Genomic DNA, 21748 nt, shown 5'->3' on the forward strand with positions numbered 1-21748 from the left:
CTTTAAAGATGTCTTCTTGTCTGATGGTTGTTTCTGGTCTGTGTGGTTTCCTGGATGCTGTTTCAATCTGTCTGACCTCATGTTCATCATTGACCTCTGCAGTCCCTCCCTCTGTGATGTAGAGCTCTGTGTAGATCTGATTCAGGAGGGTTGGGTTTCCTGCTTTAGCGATGCCCTCAAACACACACTGGAACTTCTTCCTCAGCTTAGACTTAAGTTTACGATGACAAACAGCAGCTGGAAGTTCTGAATAATAATAATAAAAATACAACTTTAACAATCATATTTTACAAAATGCTGATGACAATTTCTGACCCACTGAGAAATGACTGAACACACTGGTGTCACAAGTGTCTCATTTATCCAGCAGCTTAAATCTTTAGATAAATCCTCTTACGTCTCTGCAGACGGTCAGCCAGCTCCTCCTGCTTCATTCTCCTCAGGAAGTCCACTGTGATCTTCACAAATGCCTCTCTGCTGTTTCTCCTCTGCTCATCATCCTCCCTCTGAAACTCCAAGCACTGGGGCTTATTTGGATTCAGAGCCTTCTGGATCTTCTTCAGCTCGTTCTTCACAAAAGTGATGATGTTGTCCTCCAGCAGCTGGAACAGAATACTTTATGAATGACCCACCACTCTGAACTTTAGTCCACACAACATCCACTTCTTTACGATCAAGGGGCATATCATCCGCGAACTCTTTACCAATTATAGGTTTGACTTTATCTGATTAACTGAGACTTTGTCCACAACTCCATGATCCCAAAGCGTTGATTCTGTTCATATGAATGCAGCGATTTCAGTGGGAGAAACATTTCACTGGTGTTCAGAGCTGAACTACCAACAGGTTGATGATCAAAGCCAGAAACTTGGAGATGTTTCAGGTGACTGAGTTGATCGTACAGACAACTGGTCTTAAAGGTTCACTCTGTTTACACATACAGATCAGTATTTAAGGTTTGACTCTCATCATCCACTGGGGCACAAACTGGGCGTCATCAGGACACAACAACACAGAACAAACACCATCCCCACAGACACAGCAGCCAGCGAAGCAGAAGAACTTCACATCAAGAAGGTCCTGAGTAAATGTGAACGCTGGTTTGAGGGCGGAGTCAAGGAGGCCATTTATGTGAAAAGGAAAGACCATCTCTGAATGGAGGAGGGGCCCAAGGGTACAACTGTCACCATCTTACATGCTGTGATTGCAGCCATTCCCCAGCTCTCTGTGAACTGGACTCATGACCATTGATCAACAACCATTGATCAATGGTCCTGACAATATGCGTACCAATGATCAATGAACTGACCTCCCAGCCCATTGTTCCTTCAGTGGGCTGGTTTCAGTCATACAAATGTCCTGTTTATGAGATTGAAACCTGCAGTCAGCTGAGACTGAAGAAGTCACCTGATGATGATGAAACGTTTCTCCCACTGAAAACATCCAGATGAACAGAATCAAGCTTTTTGGGATTTACGTACCTGGATGATTGAGCATCAAGACACAACTCTGTGACTTTTCTCAGATGAATAAATCCTCTCCTCCAGCTTTGTTTACATCTACCAGCCCTGTGGCGCTGCCCAGGGAAATAATCTATGTGAGAGGTGGAAAGTCATACAGGTGTCTGCTCCTGCCTTCAGTTATTTTATCTACTGTGTGTCAACTGGCTGAACCTCCTCCAACTGTCTACTGTCTCCCTAAACTCAACAATGACTTCGTGATCTATCCATTCTCTGACCAAACACATCCTGCTGCAGGAGGTTAACATAGCAGCCAATGATGATCCCACTCACTGTGAACAACACATTTGGACCTGATTTGCTGCTCTGGTTTACACGTGAACTTCCACTGCTGCTGTCACCAACTTGAGAGGCTCTACAGAAAAACTGGACTTGTCCATAAAAATCATAAACTACATTATAAGGACAGCATTGCTCAATCAACTCTAATTACTACTGACATGTTATCTCTTCTAACTAAGGTACAGACACTCAAACTTGCTGCTTTCAGTGAGAAGTCAAATGTCTGAATATGAGCTGGAAGCTGCTGAGAGTCCTCCTCCTTCCCGTGGGGTTTACTTTCTCTACTACTTTCACTATAAACACGCCCCTTTCATGCACCTGCAGAGGGCCACCAGCAGATGGAGCTGTCTTAAACAAATCCACTTGGATAGTTAGCTGTAGATGACTTTATCAGTATGATTGTAGGACTTTGAGTTATTCTTCAGATTTATTTAAACTCCTATATTGTGCACAAGTGTTGAGCGACCCATAATTTCTCTGTACTTTTCATAAGAGCAGCCAGACTTTCAGCTAGTTTTTGTTTTTTTAAGAGCTCAAAGTTTTTGAAGAAACAGTTATTCAGCTTCATTCCCACTGATCTCGACTACAAACTGTTTCACTTTGGTTTCTGTTTAAAGCCTCGATGTTTAAAACGTTTCCCTGTGATCACATTTGCACCGTCTGATTTCAAAGTTTGTTTTCTTTTGGTCATTTAGTCCACAGAGTCCTTGGTGTTCTGAAAGGGACCTATAAATAAATGCATTATTATTAATATTAAAGTAGTTGTTGTACATGTACAGACCATAAATATGGAGTCCAGCTGTGTTTGATGCTGCTGGGCAGACTGACCACTGGGAACCTCTGAGCTCTGCTGGTCCACTCTGTGGAGGAACCATGAAGGATTAGATCAACACAGGATAAAGATCCAGGAGTTTCTGCTCAAATAACTTCATCTGAATCAAGTCTGTCAAGTTTTAAACTCTCAGATTGTGAAGATATATTTTCTGTTTTCTATGAACTTTCTTTCATCAGTGATGGAAGTGATGATGCTGCAGAAGCTCAGAGGAAACTTTGAGAAAACTGTGATGAACCATCAACTAATGCTCTCAGGAGGCCACAGGTCCCTGAATGTAACTGTGCAGTAGATTCATCGAGTGTTTGAAACCTGACCACTTCCATATGTTTTCATTCTAACACAAGAAGTCCTTTTCTCATTGCTTTGATTTGAGTTTTCATTTGAGTTTTCCGAGTCTCGTATTTGGAGTCGAGTCTAATCAATGATCTGACAGAAGAACATTAAAAAGGATTTAGCAGTGCTGTCAAAATTAACATGTAGGGTTAGGGGTTCATCTGTTATCATGATTAACATGATAAAAACCTTTAACACGACACATCTGGAGAGCAGAACGACTCAAAATCCCTGAAATGTTTCTATCAACGCACTTCGAGCAGTTTGTCCGAGTAGAGTTACCTTTGCACACGTGCAGATGTGCAGCACATCTGTTAGTGACGGCAGCTGAACCAATCAGCTCAATATGGAAGATGACAAACACACACTGACCTCTCGATGGAAAGTTTGAGCATTAAAAAAATAACAAGACGGACCAGCCGACCAACATGAAGGATTCTGCACATCGTGACAGAAGGAATTTTCTTTTCACCGAAGCACTTCCAGCTTAAAATATCACAACAATGCAAAGCACTGATGACACAACTGCCAAGTGGACAAACTGCAGACCTGTTAGTGTTGTTAATAACATAGTTTTGGTTCCTCGTGTCAAAGACTTGAAGAAGAGTGACAGAGAGTGTTAGACTGCTGCAGGATCAGTGCCACCTCCACAGACCTGTGAAGAAAATGATGGTTTGACAGATGGGCTCAGATTCAGGATCAGCTGAGGAGTTTGTGGCTGACAGAATCCTGCAGGTACAGAGCAGAGCCCATCATTAGCATGCAGGACTGTCCCTGGGGGGGTCGGCTCATTCAGGAGGTTAATCAATGTTTACATGTTCAATAAACATGTTAAGTGTGTAAATTTGCCCTTTTCTCTCGAGTCTGTTTGCTCATGAAATGAACTTTGATTCGTTTACATTAAAAATGATGTTTAATGGTGATTAATCCAAATGAATCCACAGTAACCCTGTGATGAGTCTGATTAAACATTTTCATTAACAGCAGTAATATAGATTATATATTATTATATATTAGTGCACACTTAGCTTTTAGTATATATGTTTGTTACAAAGTTGTATTTACAGCAGAGAAGCTGAGTTAAAGACTGAAAACTATTCAAAGTCTCTTTGAATTGAAGCGTTTAACATTCTTTGTGTTTATTCTGCATTGACTTCATTATATGGTGTAAACGTCTGTTACAGGCTTAAATATAAAGTTGGAAAAATGTAACTGCAGCTATTGATCAAGTAATTGTGATTAATCAGGATTAATGACAGAAGATTGTGTCATTAATTAGTCATTTTTAATCTACTGACAGCACTAGTGTTCACTCTGGTGCCTCCAACTGTTTTACGCCCTTTCAACACCTTCGTGGTCAAAAGTGTACACGCACAAAATCTACAATAAAATCCTCACGCAGCAATAGGACAGACACACAATCCATTTATCTCTGTGTCTCAAACACACACACGTGTATTCAAAGCCTCAATTTGTTCATATTTCATCTGTTGTGTTTTTATCTTCAGCGTTTTCAGTGTTGCTGCATTTACACCAAAAATGTTTCCATTGATGAATCAGATTGATTTGAATGTGTTTCATCCATACAAATCCCTCCCTGGTGGTCACATGACTCTATAACATAACAGGAGTCATGTGACAAGAGTTTCATGCTGTAAAATGTCAAAATGGTTGAATGTGGTGGAGTAAAAATGTGAGATATCAGCTACTTTTCTTCAATATGAAATGTTTGCAGGGCCTGACAGGAAGTGGACGGACGCTCTGATCACTTCCTGTTTGCTGAAGTGGGTTTTCAGTTGTTTAGAAACCAAAGGCTTGTTTTAAAAGACAGTTTAAATGGGACTGAGGGAACGACGTGTTTGTAGTTTATATCCAACAACATCAAGCAGTTTAATCAAAGAGTTCATGTTTCTAACAGCTCACCTCTCTGCAGCAGACACAGGCTGGGATTTAAAACCAATGGGAAGATCTTTAGACCGGTCACTCTGTAAGGACACAGAGCTGGGTGGAGGTCCAGGCTGGTTCCTGTGAATAATGATGCAGCAGTGATGTGAGTGCTGAGCTGTGACATGGAGAAGAGTCATGGACAGTTAGAGATGGTCATCTCACCTCTGAGCTTTGGTCTGGCTCTCATGTTCCCCACACAGAGTGCTTTTAGAGGGAGGGGCTCCCTCCTCTCTGTCCTCACACTGATCCATGCTGCTCAATTCAGCTCACACACACTTTCTACCTGCAGAGGAAACACAAATCATTCATGTGCACATCAGCTGAAATCCTCCTTTCATCATGTGTGCTGTCCAAATATCAGCTGCTTCTTTCCTGCTTCATCTCAGTGTCAGCTGGATGCAGTCAGACAGCAGTGTGAGGCAGAGGAAGCTGCCATCAGCTGCTCTGCTATCAGTCCACTAGATGGAGCCTGAAGCACACACGATGCATTCACTGACACACTGATTCACTGTGACTGGAAGCTTCAGTCAGTCCAACACGTGTGAACAACATTTTAAACATTTCAGCTGATCCAGGATTCAAAGAGGATCAGCAGAGTTAAAGCTTCACACTAATTCTTCCTGCTGTTTGCAGAGAACTGCACACACACTGATTCACTGCTAATGAGAAGCTTCTTCCATCCAGTAATTCATCATCCATCAGCTCTGCTGCTGCTCTCAGTCCTGGACTCTGATCACAAACTAAAAGCAGCTTTTTAACTCGTGTCTGTAAGAACTCTTAGTGTTAGCTTAGCGTTAGCTTAGCGTTAGCATGCTGTGTGCTAGCTCAGCGTCAGAGCTCTGCAGGTGTCTCGTGTGTAAATATTAATCACAGTGACAGTAAAGGAGGTAAAGGGCTGTGACGTCATCACGTACGCTGCGTCCTCTGTGGGCTCTGAGTGAACTCAAAGTACAAACTACAAGTACACAAACACGAACGTAGCTCAGAGTGGCGGACACACTCGGCCTCGTTGGTCCAGCTGTGAGTCCGTTACCGTGAACTATGGAGCGGCAGATTTGTGCTGAACTAAGCTGCACACAGCTGATGTTAGCCAGGAAACATTACACACTGACTTTAATGGAGAGACCGGAAATACAAACACACACAGTTTGTTGTGTGAAGAAATCAAACACGAGCTGAACAAACAGTAAAGTTCCTAAAGACAAACTGTTAAAGGAGGAAACAAAGCAAACTTACAGTTTCTTCACACACCAACAACAAGCTCCACTCCACACCTGGGCCCTGTTTCAGGAAGCCGGTTTAGTGGAAAAACTGAGTAAGTATACCCTGAGTTAACGAAAACTCTGGGTTTTCGGTTTCACAAAGCGAGTTCAGATGGAGCCTCAGTGAGTCACTATGACGACACACTCCGTGAAGCTAACCTGCCCCCTAGCAGGTTTACTACAACTAACCCTGACTGACCCCGCCTCTTTGTCGGAAACCTAACAGCAGGAAGTGTCAGACATGGCGTGTCCCTTCCTTGAAGAGCCAGTAGATCTTGAAGCCCAAATTCTCCGCAGAGCTCTCCGCCGGGAGAGAGTGATTAGAGCGCGTATGGACATCTTATCATTACCTGATGATTTCCTGTGCGAACGTTACCGTGTCTCAGCACAATCAATAAGTTATTTGGATAACATCCTCAGGCCATATATTGCGCATGTGACACATCGCGGACATGCGCTCAGTCCATTACATATTCTTTGTACCGCACTCCGTTTCTTTGCAAACGGGAGCTTTCTGTACAATATCGGTGACGCTGAGCACGTTTCCAAGGCTACCGTCTGTCGGGCAGTCAGGAATGTTACAGTTGCACTGAAACGTCTCCTGCACTCGTTTGTGGTGTTCCCCGGTCATAGACCCACAAGATTTATCAAAGAGGGATTCCACAAAATTGCAGGTATCAGGATGAACAAAACTCAATGCATGATGTGGTGATACGTGAACTACCACTCAAATGGTACATAAATTTCCAGGGTTCCCAGGCGTGATTGGCTGTATAGATGGCACCCACATCCCAATCATTGCACCCTCAGCAAATGAAGGAGACTATGTGAACAGGAAGTCCGTCCACAGCATCAATGTACAGGTACATAATTCCCTGTAGCATTTCACACCAACAAGTGATGGCATCATGGTAATGGATGCTAATATGTGTTCTCTGCACTGGGCAGATCATATGTGATGCTGCCAACATCATCACAAATGTGGAAGCCAAGTGGCCAGGCTCTGTACATGACTCACGAATCTTCCGGGAATGTACACTGAGCACCAAATTTGGACATGGTGGGTCGAAGTAACTGTGAAATATACAGAGACCAATTGCCACAGGGACGTTTGCACTGACATGTATTCTTCTGTCCTAGGAGAGTTCACTGGCCACCTGCTTGGTGATAGGGGGTACCCATGTCTACCCTATTTGCTCACCCCTTACCCTGACCCTGAACCGGGCCCACAGCAGCGTTATAATCTGGCCCATTGCAGGACACGGGCCAGAGTTGAAATGACCATCGGAATGCTCAAGGCCCGGTTCCAGTGCCTTCGTGGACTCAGGGTCACCCCAGAAAGGGCATGTGACATCATTGTGGCATGTGTGATCCTACACAACATTGCCACGATTAGAGGTGAACAGTGTCCAGCTGAACCAGACAACAGCAGTGATCCACACGATGAACATCCTGACCCACCCACGAACGTACAGGATGGAAGAGCAGTCAGAGACACCATATGCCACAACCATTTCCTGTGACCCGTCAACCCAACATGTTACAAGACAAATACACAGATACTGTGGTCAACTGCCTTTATTGGTCACCCTGTATGTCCTGTACACAAAGAATAAATGCGTATATTAGTATGTTGTACAAACACTGACATGATTCGTCCATCTATGATCACTCCACCCACCCTTAACTGTTGTTCCAGCAGTACAATCTCCAGCTTCGACTTTTGGATCTGCAGCTGGAGGTGCACCATTTCCATGTCGCACTTTCTTATCTTCCTGGCCAGATATGTCTTATACAGCTGCTTCACAGGGAGCTATTGCAACAAGGGACATAGCATTGGCATCCATAGTACATGCCTACTTAGGTTGGTTGTAAATCAGTGCTGAACAACCCACTGTGGAAAGGTTCGTTGTAGGAGTGGCTGGACCCTCTTCCTCTTCATTTCCAGCATCACTCTGCCGGGGACATAGTAAGTCCATGGTGTCATCATAGTACCACATTGTCGTCAGTTGTTATATTTTCCACTGTACACTGTATACCTCATAGTGTGGCTCTGTTGCGGCCTCCTCTGTAGCAGCTGTCACTGTTTCGTCATCATGTGCCTGTGGTGGAGACATTTAACAACATTGCTGTTCTACTGTTGACACATGTAGTCTGTGGAGTATTACGAGTACTCACAACTGCATGTCGGTCTGGCTCAACAGGGGGCTGCACCAGATGCAGTACACCATCACCGTCAACTGGAAGAATATGGGGTTCATACAGGTCACTCATGACTTATATGGGCGCAAATGGCAATTACCAGACATACCAATCACCATACACCTCATTGTCAGTATGCTCTCAGAGACAACCGACACTGAGGGAAGGCAAAATCAGTAGGTGTCAGGGTGGAAACGCTTTTATGAGCTTTATGTTGCATTGAGGTATATGTTCATATGTTACACTTATTGGGAAAGGTACGGAATGTACTACTCGCTCTGTCTCTGGGAACAGGGAGCTCACCCTGTGGGAGGTTAACACACACACACGCATGTATGCAAAATTAAAGGACACTGCTATGCTCATAATAAAGACGTACCACTGCAGCTCGGTGTGTGTGAGTCTCTCCCTGGGCCCTCACCCGTGCAGCACGTTAACAGTTTCCAAGTGTCTCAGTGTTGTTTATTCACCTAACTGTTTGATGACTGTCATTCTCTGTCAGTAGGACAGTAACTTCACTACGACATAGTTCATTTTGGTCAAGGTGACTGTGCAGAATGGATGTATGCACACCATGTATTGTTTTGGATTTACCCCTTATGTAGGCACTTGTGTCTTGTGGGGTTGTTGCCACAGAGGATGTCCCCGCAGAGATGCCTTCAGCCACAGGGCGCCCACTGTTTTGGCTGAGGGCCAACTGCTCAGCCTCTGTGGGTGGTGGTGGTGGAGGACCCCCACCTGTTTTTCGGGCCTCCGCTTTTTTTCTGTTGGCTGTGACGGCACACATTTGGGCATACAGAGTAGGCAAATGTGTACTTGTGATGTGCTCAGATAATTTCAATATGTGCTTACAGGTGGTATATTACTGTAGCCTCTAACTGCAATTGATTTACATAGGACACACAGACCAAGCACTATGGCTCATAATACAATTGCACCTTACCTGTTTGGACTATATTTTTATATTTCATTTTTACTTGCTGCCAGGAACGTTTGGGGCCTGTTGGGTTGCACCTGCGCTCACATCACATCACAAAATGAAATGTATAACATAATAAATAGAATGACATATGATAAAATAACGTGTTATATGGGTGGAAATCCCTAGATCAATGTTTAAATTAACACTCACGCATTGACTCTGTCGGCTATGTTTTGCCATGCATGCTCCCTTTCCTTTGCAGCTGCGGCTGTGTTACTTTTTTTCTGCATGATGTGCATGCTGTCGGCATATGCTGCCATCAGAATTTCCGCCTCGAGCGCTGTGAAATACGTCGACCGCGCCTTCTTTCCCTCCGTCTCCATGGTGACTCGCTTAATCTGTGCTCCACTGATCGGGGCTTTATGTATCCTCGTGCGCGTGCTTAACTTGGGGTTGTAGCAACTCCGCGTTGACTGAACTACTTGTTATCAGCCTTTCTGAAACCGAATATTCCGAGTTGGACAGTTCGGGGTTACTCAACCCTGCGTATCGTTTTTCACTCTGAGTTTTCTAAACCGGCTTCCTGAAACAGGGCCCTGGACACTAAACACGGACACACAGGTGAGCTGCTTCCTGGAAGGAGGCGGGGCTCCACCTGAAACTCAGCACAGGTGGGAGGGGCTCAGCTCTGTGTGTGCTGATGTGTTAACTTTAAAAATATGCCGTCTGACTGCTCAGACTGAGTCAGAGTAAAGTTCACATGCTGACGTGTGGAGACATGAAACCTTGTTGTAGCTGCAGGTGTGAACACACTGATCCCAGATCAGCTCTGCTGTATTTGTAACATGAACATTTCTGCTGCAAAGCTTCAAATGTTCAGCATGTTTCTCTGTTTCCAGTCTATAGATCCAGTCACACTTTCTACCTTCACCTGTGCAGTAAAGACTGAGAGCAGAGCTGAAAGCAAGCGTCCAATCAGTGAGCAGCATCAACACCTGAGCTTCATTCAGACTCTGTTATTGAAGATGTTGTTGGTACAAAGTTCATCTGCTGCTCACATGAATCCATGAAAGATTTATTTCACTGAATGTTTCTTCAAAGCTCATTTCAACCTGTTGAAGTCATGAATGAAAGTGCAGACTGAGAGTGGATCACATGATGTTTGAGGTGTGTCATGTGACATGTTCAGTATTGTCACACATGTCTAGATTGTCCCTGATATCATAACTGCTCAAACACTGATGATTATATTTGAAGAATTATTCCTGATGGCAGCAAAGTTTGAATGGAGCTCTCTGTCTGTGCTGATTTGTCGCCCTCTGGAGGTCAAAGCACAAACTGCATGATGTCACTGTAACAACCACAGAGACAGGAAGTGTTTTTATGACTGAAACACTGAAATGATGCTAACGGCTGTCGTTAGGCTCACTGACAGCAGTGCTGATGTGTTCATGTCAAACACTGGCTCAGGTCAGACTCCTTCATCCTTCTCCAGCGTGAGGCTGCCCTCAGACCCACAGGAGCTCTGACCTTTGACCTCCTGACCCTAACCATTTTAGTCTTGTTGCATCTTTAAATGCAAATCCATCCAAACTGTAGCCGAGCAAAAGAAGCTGGAAGTTGTTCTATGAATGATGTTGTTGAAGGAGCTTGGAAAGAAAAGCGTCTGGACTTCTTTAAGTTGCTTGATGAGGGACATGGACGTCTTAACGCCCACTCACATCCTGGGACATTTGATCACAGGAAATCACATGATAGCGTGGGGCTAGATCTCACAATGGGTTCACCCAAAACCTTGGCTGATTGAGACCCACACCCGTTTTCATGGAGGAGGAGGAGTTTCACATCCTGAACATGTGACAGCCTGGTTTAAAGGGACCAAAAGTAACTGGACACCTGATTCAGTTCAGGTTTATTCATCCGCTCCAAACCACAGCAGCAGTCACCTCCAGGGAACCAGCTGATCCATGTAACTGGGGACAGACCACAGCCCAGAGCACTGGTTCATGATGTGTTTGTGGACTGTAGGTTGTTTGGATAGAGATGAGATGTACTCAGCAGTCTGTCTCTAATGTTTAATGAAATGTTCTGAAGTTGATAATAACTTGTGATTTTCTTTTGAATGAATCTTTAATCGTGTTGTAGGGCCTCTGACTCTCATGAAGATTTTCACATCAATGTGCTTTTCACAAAGATATTAACAATGAAAATGACGTGCAGCCCTGAACTACTCATGCGTTAACTCAGCGGTTCCTAACCCCCGTGTCACGGACCGGTCCGTGAGTCGTTTGGTACCGGGCCGTGAGAGTCGAGGCTCGGTGTGAAATTGATGGTTGATAGGTTTGTAGCATAAACCTGTTCGCTGGATCGTTCAATCCAGCTACACAGCAAAGCAAGACACGAGTAGTTCTTTATGTTTCTCGTGCACGGGAGAGACCTGGACCAATGCCGTTCCTTCGCTTGACCACAGTCGCTCTCGTCCGTTCCCTCGTAACACTGTTCTTTTATTGAGGTTACATGAACATACATAGGTTCATTAACATACACGTGAACAAAGGTACCAGTCTGTATGTTATGTAGGTGTGTGTGTGTGTGTGTGTGTGTGTGTGTGTGTGTGTGTGTGTGTGTGTGTGTGTGTGGAGTCAGAGTGTGACCCCATAAACGACTTCCCTAAACCTGCTGGTCTGGAAGTCCAGCAGTTCATCTAAACAAAAGGCACTTAGACTAAAACAGACATCCTACCACAAAACAATAAGAAGGTAGCACCTCTCCCATGATCCCAGGACGTGGGTGTGAATGCCAGAACACTCTGGAGTCACACAAAGTCTTTAAAGACTACTATCATTACACAATTGGTTCTACACCTCTAAGCATATATGGTTAGATATTCCCCAATAACAATGACAATGATAAAATATAAATCCAACAATGGTTTTCAGGGTTTTTATCGTTAACTTCGTTTCCCTGGGTCTTTTCCCGTGTTGTAGTCGTGTGTCTTATTTTGAAAGAAATGTTTACGCGTTACCATAGCGACCAGAGAGCATTAAGGCTGCAGACAGGTGCATCCAACCAACATTTTATTTTCCCTTATTTGATTTATGGACCTAACTGTATGAACTGGACTTTGGCTTTAATGCTGCTCCTCTTCATCATTGCTGTGTTGCATTTCCATCATTCTGCTGCTGGATTCACTGCAGGCTTTAACAAACACTCCTTTGGGTCCAGGCCCAGCCACGTGTTTGTAAGCTGCTGTGCTCCTCACAAATAAAGCCTGAAGCAGCTCAGACTGTTAGAAGCAGCACTGAGCCCTGTTACAGTTATAGTGTTAGAGCAGCGGCTGCAGCCTACAGCATTTAAACTAGCTGACAGTAAACACATCAGTCCAGATGTTACCACATTACTTTGTGATGCTGAGAGTTAAAGGAGACTGGCTGATTAAAATCCCATTCCTTACATCACCGTCCTCTGCTCTGACTGCTTTCATTTAATCACAATCAGAATACTTTTTTGATCCCCAGGGGAAATTATTTAGGTTACAGTGCAGCAGCACAAACAGGAACAAAGACACAACACACTAAGTAAGAAATAGCACAACATACACAATATATACATGCATACATATGAGTCACTTATAAGTAACATGTGAGTGCTGGGGTCTATGACAGCAGGCAGGTCTGTATTTATGTCCAGGCTGACATGAACAGCTAGTAGTTCAGGGTTCAACACTCAGGAAAGTGTGTGACCTTCCACACTGACAGAAGATGCTAAACATGACTTTAAACTGTTGTTTGTTAAAGCCTCACAGATCTGAGAGCAGGGCTCAGTGGGTACATGAGCCTTTATACATGAAGGCTTTCTGTTTCCAGGAGAGGAAACATGTGATCCAGCTGTGTTTGGTCACATGGATCTGCTCTGCATGGATCACCTGACTAAAACATGTTGTTATTATTGTTCTTACAGTCTTAAATCGGTACATCAGGCGGGTCACATGACACCCGGGGGTGACAGCAGCATCTTTCCTCTTTAGAAAGCTGCTCTCTGTCCCAGGAGCTGTTGTCACAGTAACAGCAGGAACAGGAAGTCACATGCTCTCTGCTCTGTGATTGGCTGCTTCTTATCTCAGCTTCCTGCAGAGGGTGGGGTCTGCTGATAACGCACACCAACAGAAGTGTGACTTTCACTTCCTGTTTATTGCTGTTGTTCTTAAAGCTCTCAGGCGATGCTGCAGCGCCCCCTGCTGACACAAACTCCTCCCTCTGTCTCAGAGGTCACAGGTCAGCCTGCTGCAGAGGGTCTGCCTGTTCATGGACTTCCTGTTACAGAGACGGGTCTCAGCGTCAACACTGGTTTCTGATTGGACGGTGTGGAAACCGAGCTTCCTCCAGCCGAGTGATGTGTGGATTCATCACTCTCTGTGGATCAGTGTAAGTCTGTGTGTGGGTCAGCTGCAGGACTTGTTTGACCTTTGACCCTGGCAGACAGAGCTGGTTACTGCTGTGTGACTCCTGCCGTCGCTCCACTTTAAATTTTACTTAAAATAAGTCCTGACATGGCCCCGCCCCCTCTGACCTGCTGCTCCTGGATGTGCTGAGGACACAGCGGAGGCTCAGAGGGGGCGGGGCTTTTCCCGTGGCGGTAACCAAACTGCATTAGGTCGCTGCACTGCCAGTGTTTAACCACACCTCTTCTGACTGACCTTTGACCTCTGACATGTTGATTCGATCCTTATTTAATGACGTCTTTTATCTAGTGATTTAATTCTGTGTATTTATATGTGATGGTGTTCCTGCGTTCAGCCTCAGCTGATATCCACAGACGCTCCTATTGGCTGGTTTTAAAAACACATTTTTCCATTAAAGAGACTCTTTTAAAAACACGTCTGCCTGAAATTCACATTTCATTTATTTTGGGGGATTTTAACAGAGAGATAGAACTTTATGAATCCCTCATGTTTATCCTCCAGGAAATCCAGTTTGTAGCAGCAGAACACCGACAAACTTTTACACAGCACAGAATTAGGATATCAAATAAAGGGGAATAAGAGAATATGAATATAAGCATAAATATATACATATATACACAGACCTCACACAGAGACAGCAGCTACACTGTGTGTGGATGTGATCCACAGTCACAGCTGTGGGTTTCAGTCAGTGTGTCTCTAACTTCATGGTCACATTTCAAAGCTTATTGGAGCCAGAAGATGTTCAAGTAAAAGATTTATTGCTGTACTCGTCTACCAGGATAACAGGAGGTTCATAAAGCTGTGTAATACTTCAGCTTTACATCATGCAGTAGTAGTTTATTAAACCCCCCAAAATATGACTATCCAGAGTTGGGACCAGGAAGCAGAGTTGCAGTCTTACACGCCTCTCTGCAGCTTCTCTCCTCCTGCTACCCCCCCAAAAACCCATCTCCATAGAGACTGTGTCAGCTCCCAAACAGACAAAAAACAAACTAAAAACCAGCAACAAACAACTTAAACATAAACAATCACAAAGAAAGAACAATACAGTATCCACATCTGAACCAAAGAGTAAAACAGTGAAATGTGGATTATTAAACATTAGGTCTCTCTCCTCCAAGTCTCTGTTAGTACATGTTAGTAAAAACATTTCTGCATTTTACCCATATTTTATTTTTAACTCAAAATCAAAGATTCCAGATTCTCCTACATGTTGGTTTTGAATCAGATAGGACGACAGATTTCAGGTGGCCCTGTGTCTTTCTCTATTACATTTGCCACTGTGTAACTCAAAGTTATTTAAGGACTAGTTTATTTCAATGGATGAGTTTACTGACTGACGCGCAGAAGAAATAGTTCTTTATGGAGCCTAGATGGTGTGAATGATGAGACCAAAGACTGCAATATCTTGTACCAAAAATATATTGAATAAATGGAGGAAAGGGCAAATGGAACAAAATAATTAACACAACACACAACATAAATGCCCACAATTAAATAATAAATCAATGCTGTGATTTTTCTGTGCAAAAGTCCTTTTTGGTCCTCTTCTTTTTAAAGTTCACTTTTAAGGTATTCCTCCTTAGAGTCCAGCTTCATACAAATGGGGAAATATGTCCGTAATCCAAAGACGGCTAAGTGGGGGAAAGAGGGGAAACAAAGAATGGTCCTACCGGCTCGCCACTTCAATATGAAGAAGATCAATTCAAAGGGAGGGAACAAAACCTGACCTGTAGGTCAGAAAAACGTCCATTAGCACATCAAGTTCGATTCAGTTTACCGGTAAACAAATATATTTTTCTGCAAGCCTATGTAACAATGCAAATCATCATCAACCAATGTACAACAGTTAAATTATTAATTATCTTGGCTACGTAGCTTAATCTATACATTCCAGTAGCGTTCGCTACAAACAATACAAAAACAACAATAAAGGAAAACAGCTGTCTAACAGACAGCATAGCCGAATTCAAGGCAACACATAACAATAATCATTCAATCGCACTTTGTTTCAAAGTAAGCCCATTAAAATGCTTAAGTAAATAAAAGTGTTCAAAAACAGCGGTTTTTGAGCCGGAGTTCTGCTCGCGGTGGGAACGCCGCCGCACAAAGTCATTTTTTAATCGCGAAAACGATCGACTGGTTACTGACAACCAAAAGGTTGTTTTTGGTAGATATTAAAGATCATGGGTGGGCGGGGCAAATGGAGCAGTTTTCTACAGTCGAGTAAAATTCCAGGAAAGAGCTGGGTGTGGCTTCCTTTAAATCACATGATCAACAGCTTTAAGATGGAGGCAACTCGCTCAGTGTTTCCTGTTTCATTCTTAGACTGTGGCGATGGTAAGTAGCAGCTTTTCACTTGTTACCTGGCATCTTTTCAGCCACCAATGATAGTCATTGTATGTTATCAACATTTCACTAACTATGTTTTCTCTCATGTTTAAAATAGGCCGACCAAGAGCAAAATAGGTATGTCTGCAGACTCTGCTGTAGCCAAAGTTATCAGATCTCCTGTGTTTTTAAATCCTTAACTGCTCGATCATTATCATTTTAGAAGACAACAATTTCTCAAAGGAGGTTCAAAACTAATGCCTACAAGATTACCAAGAGGATGGTTCGGGGCTCTTACATGACTCCGGGAAGTCAACACTTGGTGGATGAGGTGTGTTACCTTTGACACTTTTAAGACAGTCCTGTTTATCACTACTAACAATAAGCAAATATGTTTTCACTCAACAGATCCTTCACAGCATGTTGTTTCTGGGCAAAATCAACAACATCCCCTTTTCTCCAGAAGAAATCTTCCCTAATCCTTTTGTTTTGGGTTCTTTAATGAGAAGATATCCCAGGCCTTTTAAGTTGTATTCGACTCAGCTTCCCAGGCGAAGTCCCTTCTCCTGTGTGCTCGACATGGTAAGATAACTCTTCTCACATTTTCAGTCAATCTGACAAACTTCCAGTTTTTAGGAAAGTATAATGCAAAGTGCTTTTTTACTGAGAAATCCAAAGAAAATCCATACTGTACCTTATACTTCAACATATGCTTCTAGCTATACTTCTCCACCAAACACAGAGACTGCAGGAGAGCTGGAGACTTGCTTCAGAATTTGTTAGTTCTAAATAATGTCTAACAGACTCATTATTGGAGATGCTTACAGTCTTCAAGGCGTATATGATGCTGTCACTGTGTAGCTGCTGGATCTGTTAAGTCAGCTCAAAGACTCTAAATTCAGCGTGTTTTGACAGCCCGGCATAGCAAAATAGAAAAAAAAAGGTCAATTAGCAAATTTAATTATAAATTAGTGAGAACAAAGATGGATTTTTGCTTATTGATTTAAAATTAAATAGATTTTTGTGACTTGTTTCACCCCCTATCTTAAAATGTCTAAACCAAAAGCATCCAATGGTCCTGCATAGTTAAACAAGTCAAGCAGCGAAACAAACATGTTGATCAACTTTCTATGAAAAACAACTATATAATCAGGTGCAACACTTTGACCAGATCTGTAACTGTTTTCAGATCGTCCTGCAAAATAACTCAGAGAATGAAGAGCAAATAAAGCAGAGTCTGCAAGATCTCCTCACAGACTTGGACTTAGAAGAGAATAATAAAAAAACAGCTTTCGTCTCGTCCACCATCTGCATTTCTCAAAAATCCCAAACCAACAAATCAGAAAGGTACTGCGGAGTCTCCATGTCCACCAAAGGTCCTAACGCTGGGAAAAGTATGATTGCTGCCTCCTGTCTTAGCAAATGGCATAAATATGTATCTGGTGCGGTGATGACCTATTATCCAAACACAGTCCAGAAAGATTACTTTGATGGAACAATTGAAGTACCTGGAAATATCAGGTGTGAGGCTTTTTGTCTCCGTGATGGTGCCAGAATGAAGCCTTGCAGATCATGTAAGAATTTGTTTGGCTTGAACACAGAAGACCTCAGAGAGTGGCCATATGGTAACTGTGCTGAAGCTGAGAGCCTGAGCAATTTGCTTGAAAATGAGAGAGAAGTTGAAACACATGTGGATGAATACTCAGCTGAAAAGGACAACAGGCAGAGAGCTGAGGATGAGGTTGGTAGGGTTCTTAGAACTGTGTTGCAAAGGATTCGGTTTAACTGGACAGGTGAATTTTACAACCCAGAACAAGAGTGAGATTTCATGAAATCATTTGCATTCATCATTCTGATAAATCAAAGATTCTCTGCTCTGACAGCATCTGTGTGGATTTTCTGTAATCACAGAGACGTGTATAAGCATGTTTACTTTCCATCTCCATGTAATTGTCACATTTAATAATTAAAACTGGCTTCTATGGGTTTTTGTTTGTTTGCTTACATATCTAGTGTTTAATGCAATATGAAGCATTATCAGACAGCATTTATTGGGAAGAATCCCATATTTATACTGGTCTGTACCCAGGGTACACAGAAAATAAAAACACATGTTTTCTTATTATGATCCCAACTATAATTTACTTAAGCAAAAGCACTACATGTGTAGTTATAATATTTATAGCAGTTACTGTTGAGCTTTAAATTTATCATCTTAAATGTTTATATGCTGATTATATTGCTTTATATAAGAAAGGCCTAACTCTGAGTACACTCTGTGCCAAAAAGTGCTGACAGGAAACTGCATGCTTTTGCAGAAACGTGCTTTTGCAGCTAGAAAGTGAAGCTGATATATATCAGTTTTAATTAGTTTTTACCAACTGCTTGCTAGGGCAATCCCACGAGTTTGGTGTTTTTGTATTGAACATGATTCCAAGTGCTTTCTATAACACATAGCAGAGGTGCCACAACAAAGACTGAGAAGAGGACAGGAAGAGACAGTGAAAGAGATGCACTCCTTCGCCATTCATGTTAAAGCGTTGCATAGCTTTAATTTTAGAGAGTGTTGCATAACTTCAGTCATTTTTCTACCACAGGTGAAGCCAAGAATTGTGAAGCTCTCTTTTGGCCAAATACCAGAATCTGTAAGAAGAAGAAAAAACAAACAATCAAATAGGTCATTATTAAGAGGACAACAATCTCTTGATGATTATCCACAGTGTCTTTGATAACTGTGAGATACAAACTGTCAAGGATATACACATCCCAGCAAACAATAGCTGTGTTTGACTAAAGCGATTAATAACAAGGACAGAGCTACAATCACTACAGTCAAACATAAAGGGCTTAATCCTGAATCCAAGTCTGAGCTGTGATGCCGTTGGTGCTGAAAGCTGCTCAGATCCTGAAGCTGCACGTTTTGTCTCTCTCTAACCAAACCAGCAGCAAAAGAAGACACATTTCGCTTGACATAAACATTGTCATGAATTCCCTCTTACTTTTGCTGGTTTGCTTCCACCACCATTAAAACACACACAGAAAAACAACACAGCACAGCTCTCTGCCTCTCTCAGTGTACTTTAAGAACACCGTTTCCCATCTCAAATCTCTGTTTTTGGCATTATTCGCTTGCTTGTTATGAAGCAGTCTACCGTTGTTTACAGCCATTTTTTTTAATGACTTCCGACAAGACAGCCTCATTTCTGCTGTTCAATACCAAATTTTATTTTTTTTTTCAAATTAAGTGAAACTGCAAAATGCTCTGCTGTGTCTCTATTAAAACCTCTTATTAAAACCTCTGAATCACTTCAGCAGCATCAGCCAATGTACATTTGTTGAGTCGTGGTTCTCGTCTGCTTTTGTTCTACTGCAGAATAATATTTTTAAGGTTATCTACTGTAAAAAGCTAGGCCAGGAAAATCTGCTTCATGGTTTTGTGTTTTATCCTCAGTTACTTTGACACAAAAGCATCTGCTGTGATGCTCACACCTCTGATGAAGTTTCACAAGTGTCAGTACTGATAAATGATCAGAATTATAATGTTTCTGACTCTCTGAGTAAGAATTAAATGGAATCTAATTGGGACCTTGTGAATTGGAATTGAACAGGTTCTAGAAATCAGTGATGATACTCAGCTCCAATACCCACCTATGATATTAGGCTTATGAACGCTGACTGGGTTTCATTTACCAGCTTTTTATGTTCTTCCTGCAGTTTCCTCCCCACATCACTCATCTTAACTTTTTTCCAGTCCTCCTCAGTCTAAACAGAACACACAACAATACAAAGAAAAGCTCAGGTGATTGATCTCTAACACTAGGCATCCCCAGTCTTATTCTTAGCAGTCTAACTTCTCACCATATCTTTGAAGGCCTCTCCATTGTAGTAGCGCTTGGATGCTGGATACTCTATCGTTTTGTCACATAGTTCCAGGAAACTGGAAGCCACCAGATGCAGCTCCTCTCCGTCATAGCCGTACAGCTTTTTGTCCTCACGCGTCATCAGCACAAGCTCGTCACATGGACATGAGGTGCCCTTTACCACACCAATAACCTGCATTTTTACAATCTCGGGAAGGTAGAATTTTCCCCAGGCGTTAACTTCATCATCATCCCCGTTGTATTTGGTGTTCTCAAGCTCTTCTATCCACAGGTCAGCACCACTTGGCTTCTTCAGGTGAACGCACATGCTTTTGTTTTTGGAAACAAAATCTTTCACCCATTTCAGGTACTTTTCACCTGGAAAGAAGCAGACAAGGAAATATGGATGAATGTAGAAGTGTTGGAAAAGACAAATAGCAAGGTTATCCTACAGCAGTTTGTGAAAATGTTGTATCTTGAAATAAGCAGGCAAAATGAGGATCTCACTTATCTCATATGTTCTGATACCGACTTTCTTCAGTTAAAGGACAAAAAAAGGGCACACTGGAGGCTGACAGAGTGTGCAATGGTGGGAATCATTTTGCAGAACTCACTAAAGTTTGTTTCTCCTGGAACAAGCTTTTTACACTTCGGCAAATGAAAATACTGTGTTAAACTAAAAAAAGAGCACCAGACCAAGGTCTACAGTACTAACAGAAAAGCATGCCGTTACCTGTTGCCTGTCGACACAGCTGCTGATCTTCCTCACCAAAAAAAAAAAGAGGATCCCTGAAAGGAATAGAAAGGTTATGTTAAAATGAATGACTGTCACGGTGATCATGGGAAGCTCCGAAATATCACAACAATAGCTACGAAATCACAAAATGCAGTGTGATGTCTGTAAGCACCAAACATGACATCTCTGCAAATTCATCTTGAAATATGTAGGTACCTCACACGTACAGCTGCAGCCATCTCAGCCATTTATCACTGTGGCTGCCAAGTGGCTGCCACTTCACAAGCGCATGGCACAACATAGAAGAGCCACCTCCACAGGACAAGACTCAGCAGTCCATCTGCATCTTAAGGATAAAGGACACTCTTTCGAGGATGCCAATGTTCACATTTTGGACAGAGAGGACAGATGGTTTGAAAGAGGAGTGAAAGAAGCCATCTATGTCCACTGTGAGCGACCATCTTTGAACAGAGGCGGGGTTTACGACACCAACTCTCTGCCATCTATAATCCAGTTTTGAGATCCTTCCCAGACGCCTTAACGCCCACTCACATCCTGGGCCATCTGACCTCAGGAATTCGCATGATAAGGTGGGGCCAGGTTTCACAATGAACTCACCCGAAACTGGCTGATTGGGACCCACACCCAGTTTCACACCTTGGCTCAGGTGATTAGAGGATCATCAGGGGGTCCTTTTGTCCCTCTGTGGGGGGTCACTCCCACTAGGCTTATATCTGGGACTCTCCACCATTTGACCTTAGAACTGAAGAAGCTTCTCGGATGAGAGGTGAAACGTCTTCAAGTAACTTAAAGAAGTCCAGACGCTTTTCTTTGCAAGCTCCTTTGACTACGATGACCTGGATGACTGAGAACCTTCACAGACATAAGGTGAATGTGACAAACAAAGCGCCTTCTTGTTCTCTGTGATAATGTAAAGTTATTAATGAAAAAACAAACGAGTAAAAAACGGACTGGAAACATGTCTTCAATCAAAACTCGACAAAAACAAAGAAACAGCCTCACTTCTCTGCGACGCTCCCTAAAAATGACGTT

At 42.8% G+C, this 21748-nt stretch overlaps 2 protein-coding genes and 1 long non-coding RNA gene across 4 annotated transcripts in view; all 3 read right to left on the reverse strand.

Moving 5' to 3' along the window:
• Positions 1 to 21748, reverse strand: part of LOC143415866 (uncharacterized) — a 350735-nt gene that overhangs the window by 164714 nt on the left and 164273 nt on the right. The window lies entirely within an intron of this gene.
• The window catches only part of LOC143416067 (uncharacterized), a 68303-nt gene that overhangs the window by 19041 nt on the left and 27514 nt on the right, over positions 1 to 21748 (reverse strand). Inside the window, exons 2-6 of the mRNA XM_076881439.1 lie at positions 5080 to 5200; positions 4894 to 4995; positions 2584 to 2662; positions 398 to 602; positions 95 to 246 (exon numbers count right to left, since the gene is read on the reverse strand). Of these exons, the coding sequence (XP_076737554.1) occupies positions 95 to 246; positions 398 to 602; positions 2584 to 2662; positions 4894 to 4995; positions 5080 to 5168 (627 nt within the window). The 5' untranslated portion in view covers positions 5169 to 5200. The remainder of the gene's footprint in view (positions 1 to 94; positions 247 to 397; positions 603 to 2583; positions 2663 to 4893; positions 4996 to 5079; positions 5201 to 21748) is intronic.
• On the reverse strand, positions 7742 to 9459 carry LOC143416027 (uncharacterized). Of its 2 annotated transcripts, XM_076881381.1 has the most exons (6): positions 8976 to 9459; positions 8358 to 8419; positions 8219 to 8281; positions 8075 to 8134; positions 7861 to 7992; positions 7742 to 7778 (listed from the first exon to the last, which is right to left on the reverse strand). In XM_076881381.1, exons 1-6 carry the CDS (start codon positions 9166 to 9168, stop codon positions 7758 to 7760), a joined length of 531 nt encoding a protein of 176 aa, XP_076737496.1. In that variant the 5' UTR covers positions 9169 to 9459; the 3' UTR covers positions 7742 to 7757. The 2 variants fall into 2 exon arrangements, with proteins under 2 accessions (XP_076737496.1, XP_076737495.1); XM_076881380.1 differs by having other exon boundaries at positions 7742 to 7992.

This window comes from Maylandia zebra, unplaced genomic scaffold (assembly GCF_041146795.1).
Source record: "Maylandia zebra isolate NMK-2024a unplaced genomic scaffold, Mzebra_GT3a scaffold11, whole genome shotgun sequence".
Taxonomy (NCBI): domain Eukaryota; kingdom Metazoa; phylum Chordata; class Actinopteri; order Cichliformes; family Cichlidae; genus Maylandia; species Maylandia zebra.

Excerpts from the sequence above, each read along its gene's own strand:
- LOC143416027 (XM_076881380.1), bottom strand. The coding sequence starts at position 9,168 with ATGTGTGCCGTCACAGCCAACAGAAAAAAAGCGGAGGCCCGAAAAACA. Across the intron at positions 8,420-8,975 it reads CACAAGTGCCTACATAAGGG|TTGACGGTGATGGTGTACTG; the intron begins GTAAATCCAAAA and ends ATATTCTTCCAG. Across the intron at positions 8,135-8,218 it reads CAACAGAGCCACACTATGAG|AGTGATGCTGGAAATGAAGA; the intron begins GTATACAGTGTA and ends TGTCCCCGGCAG.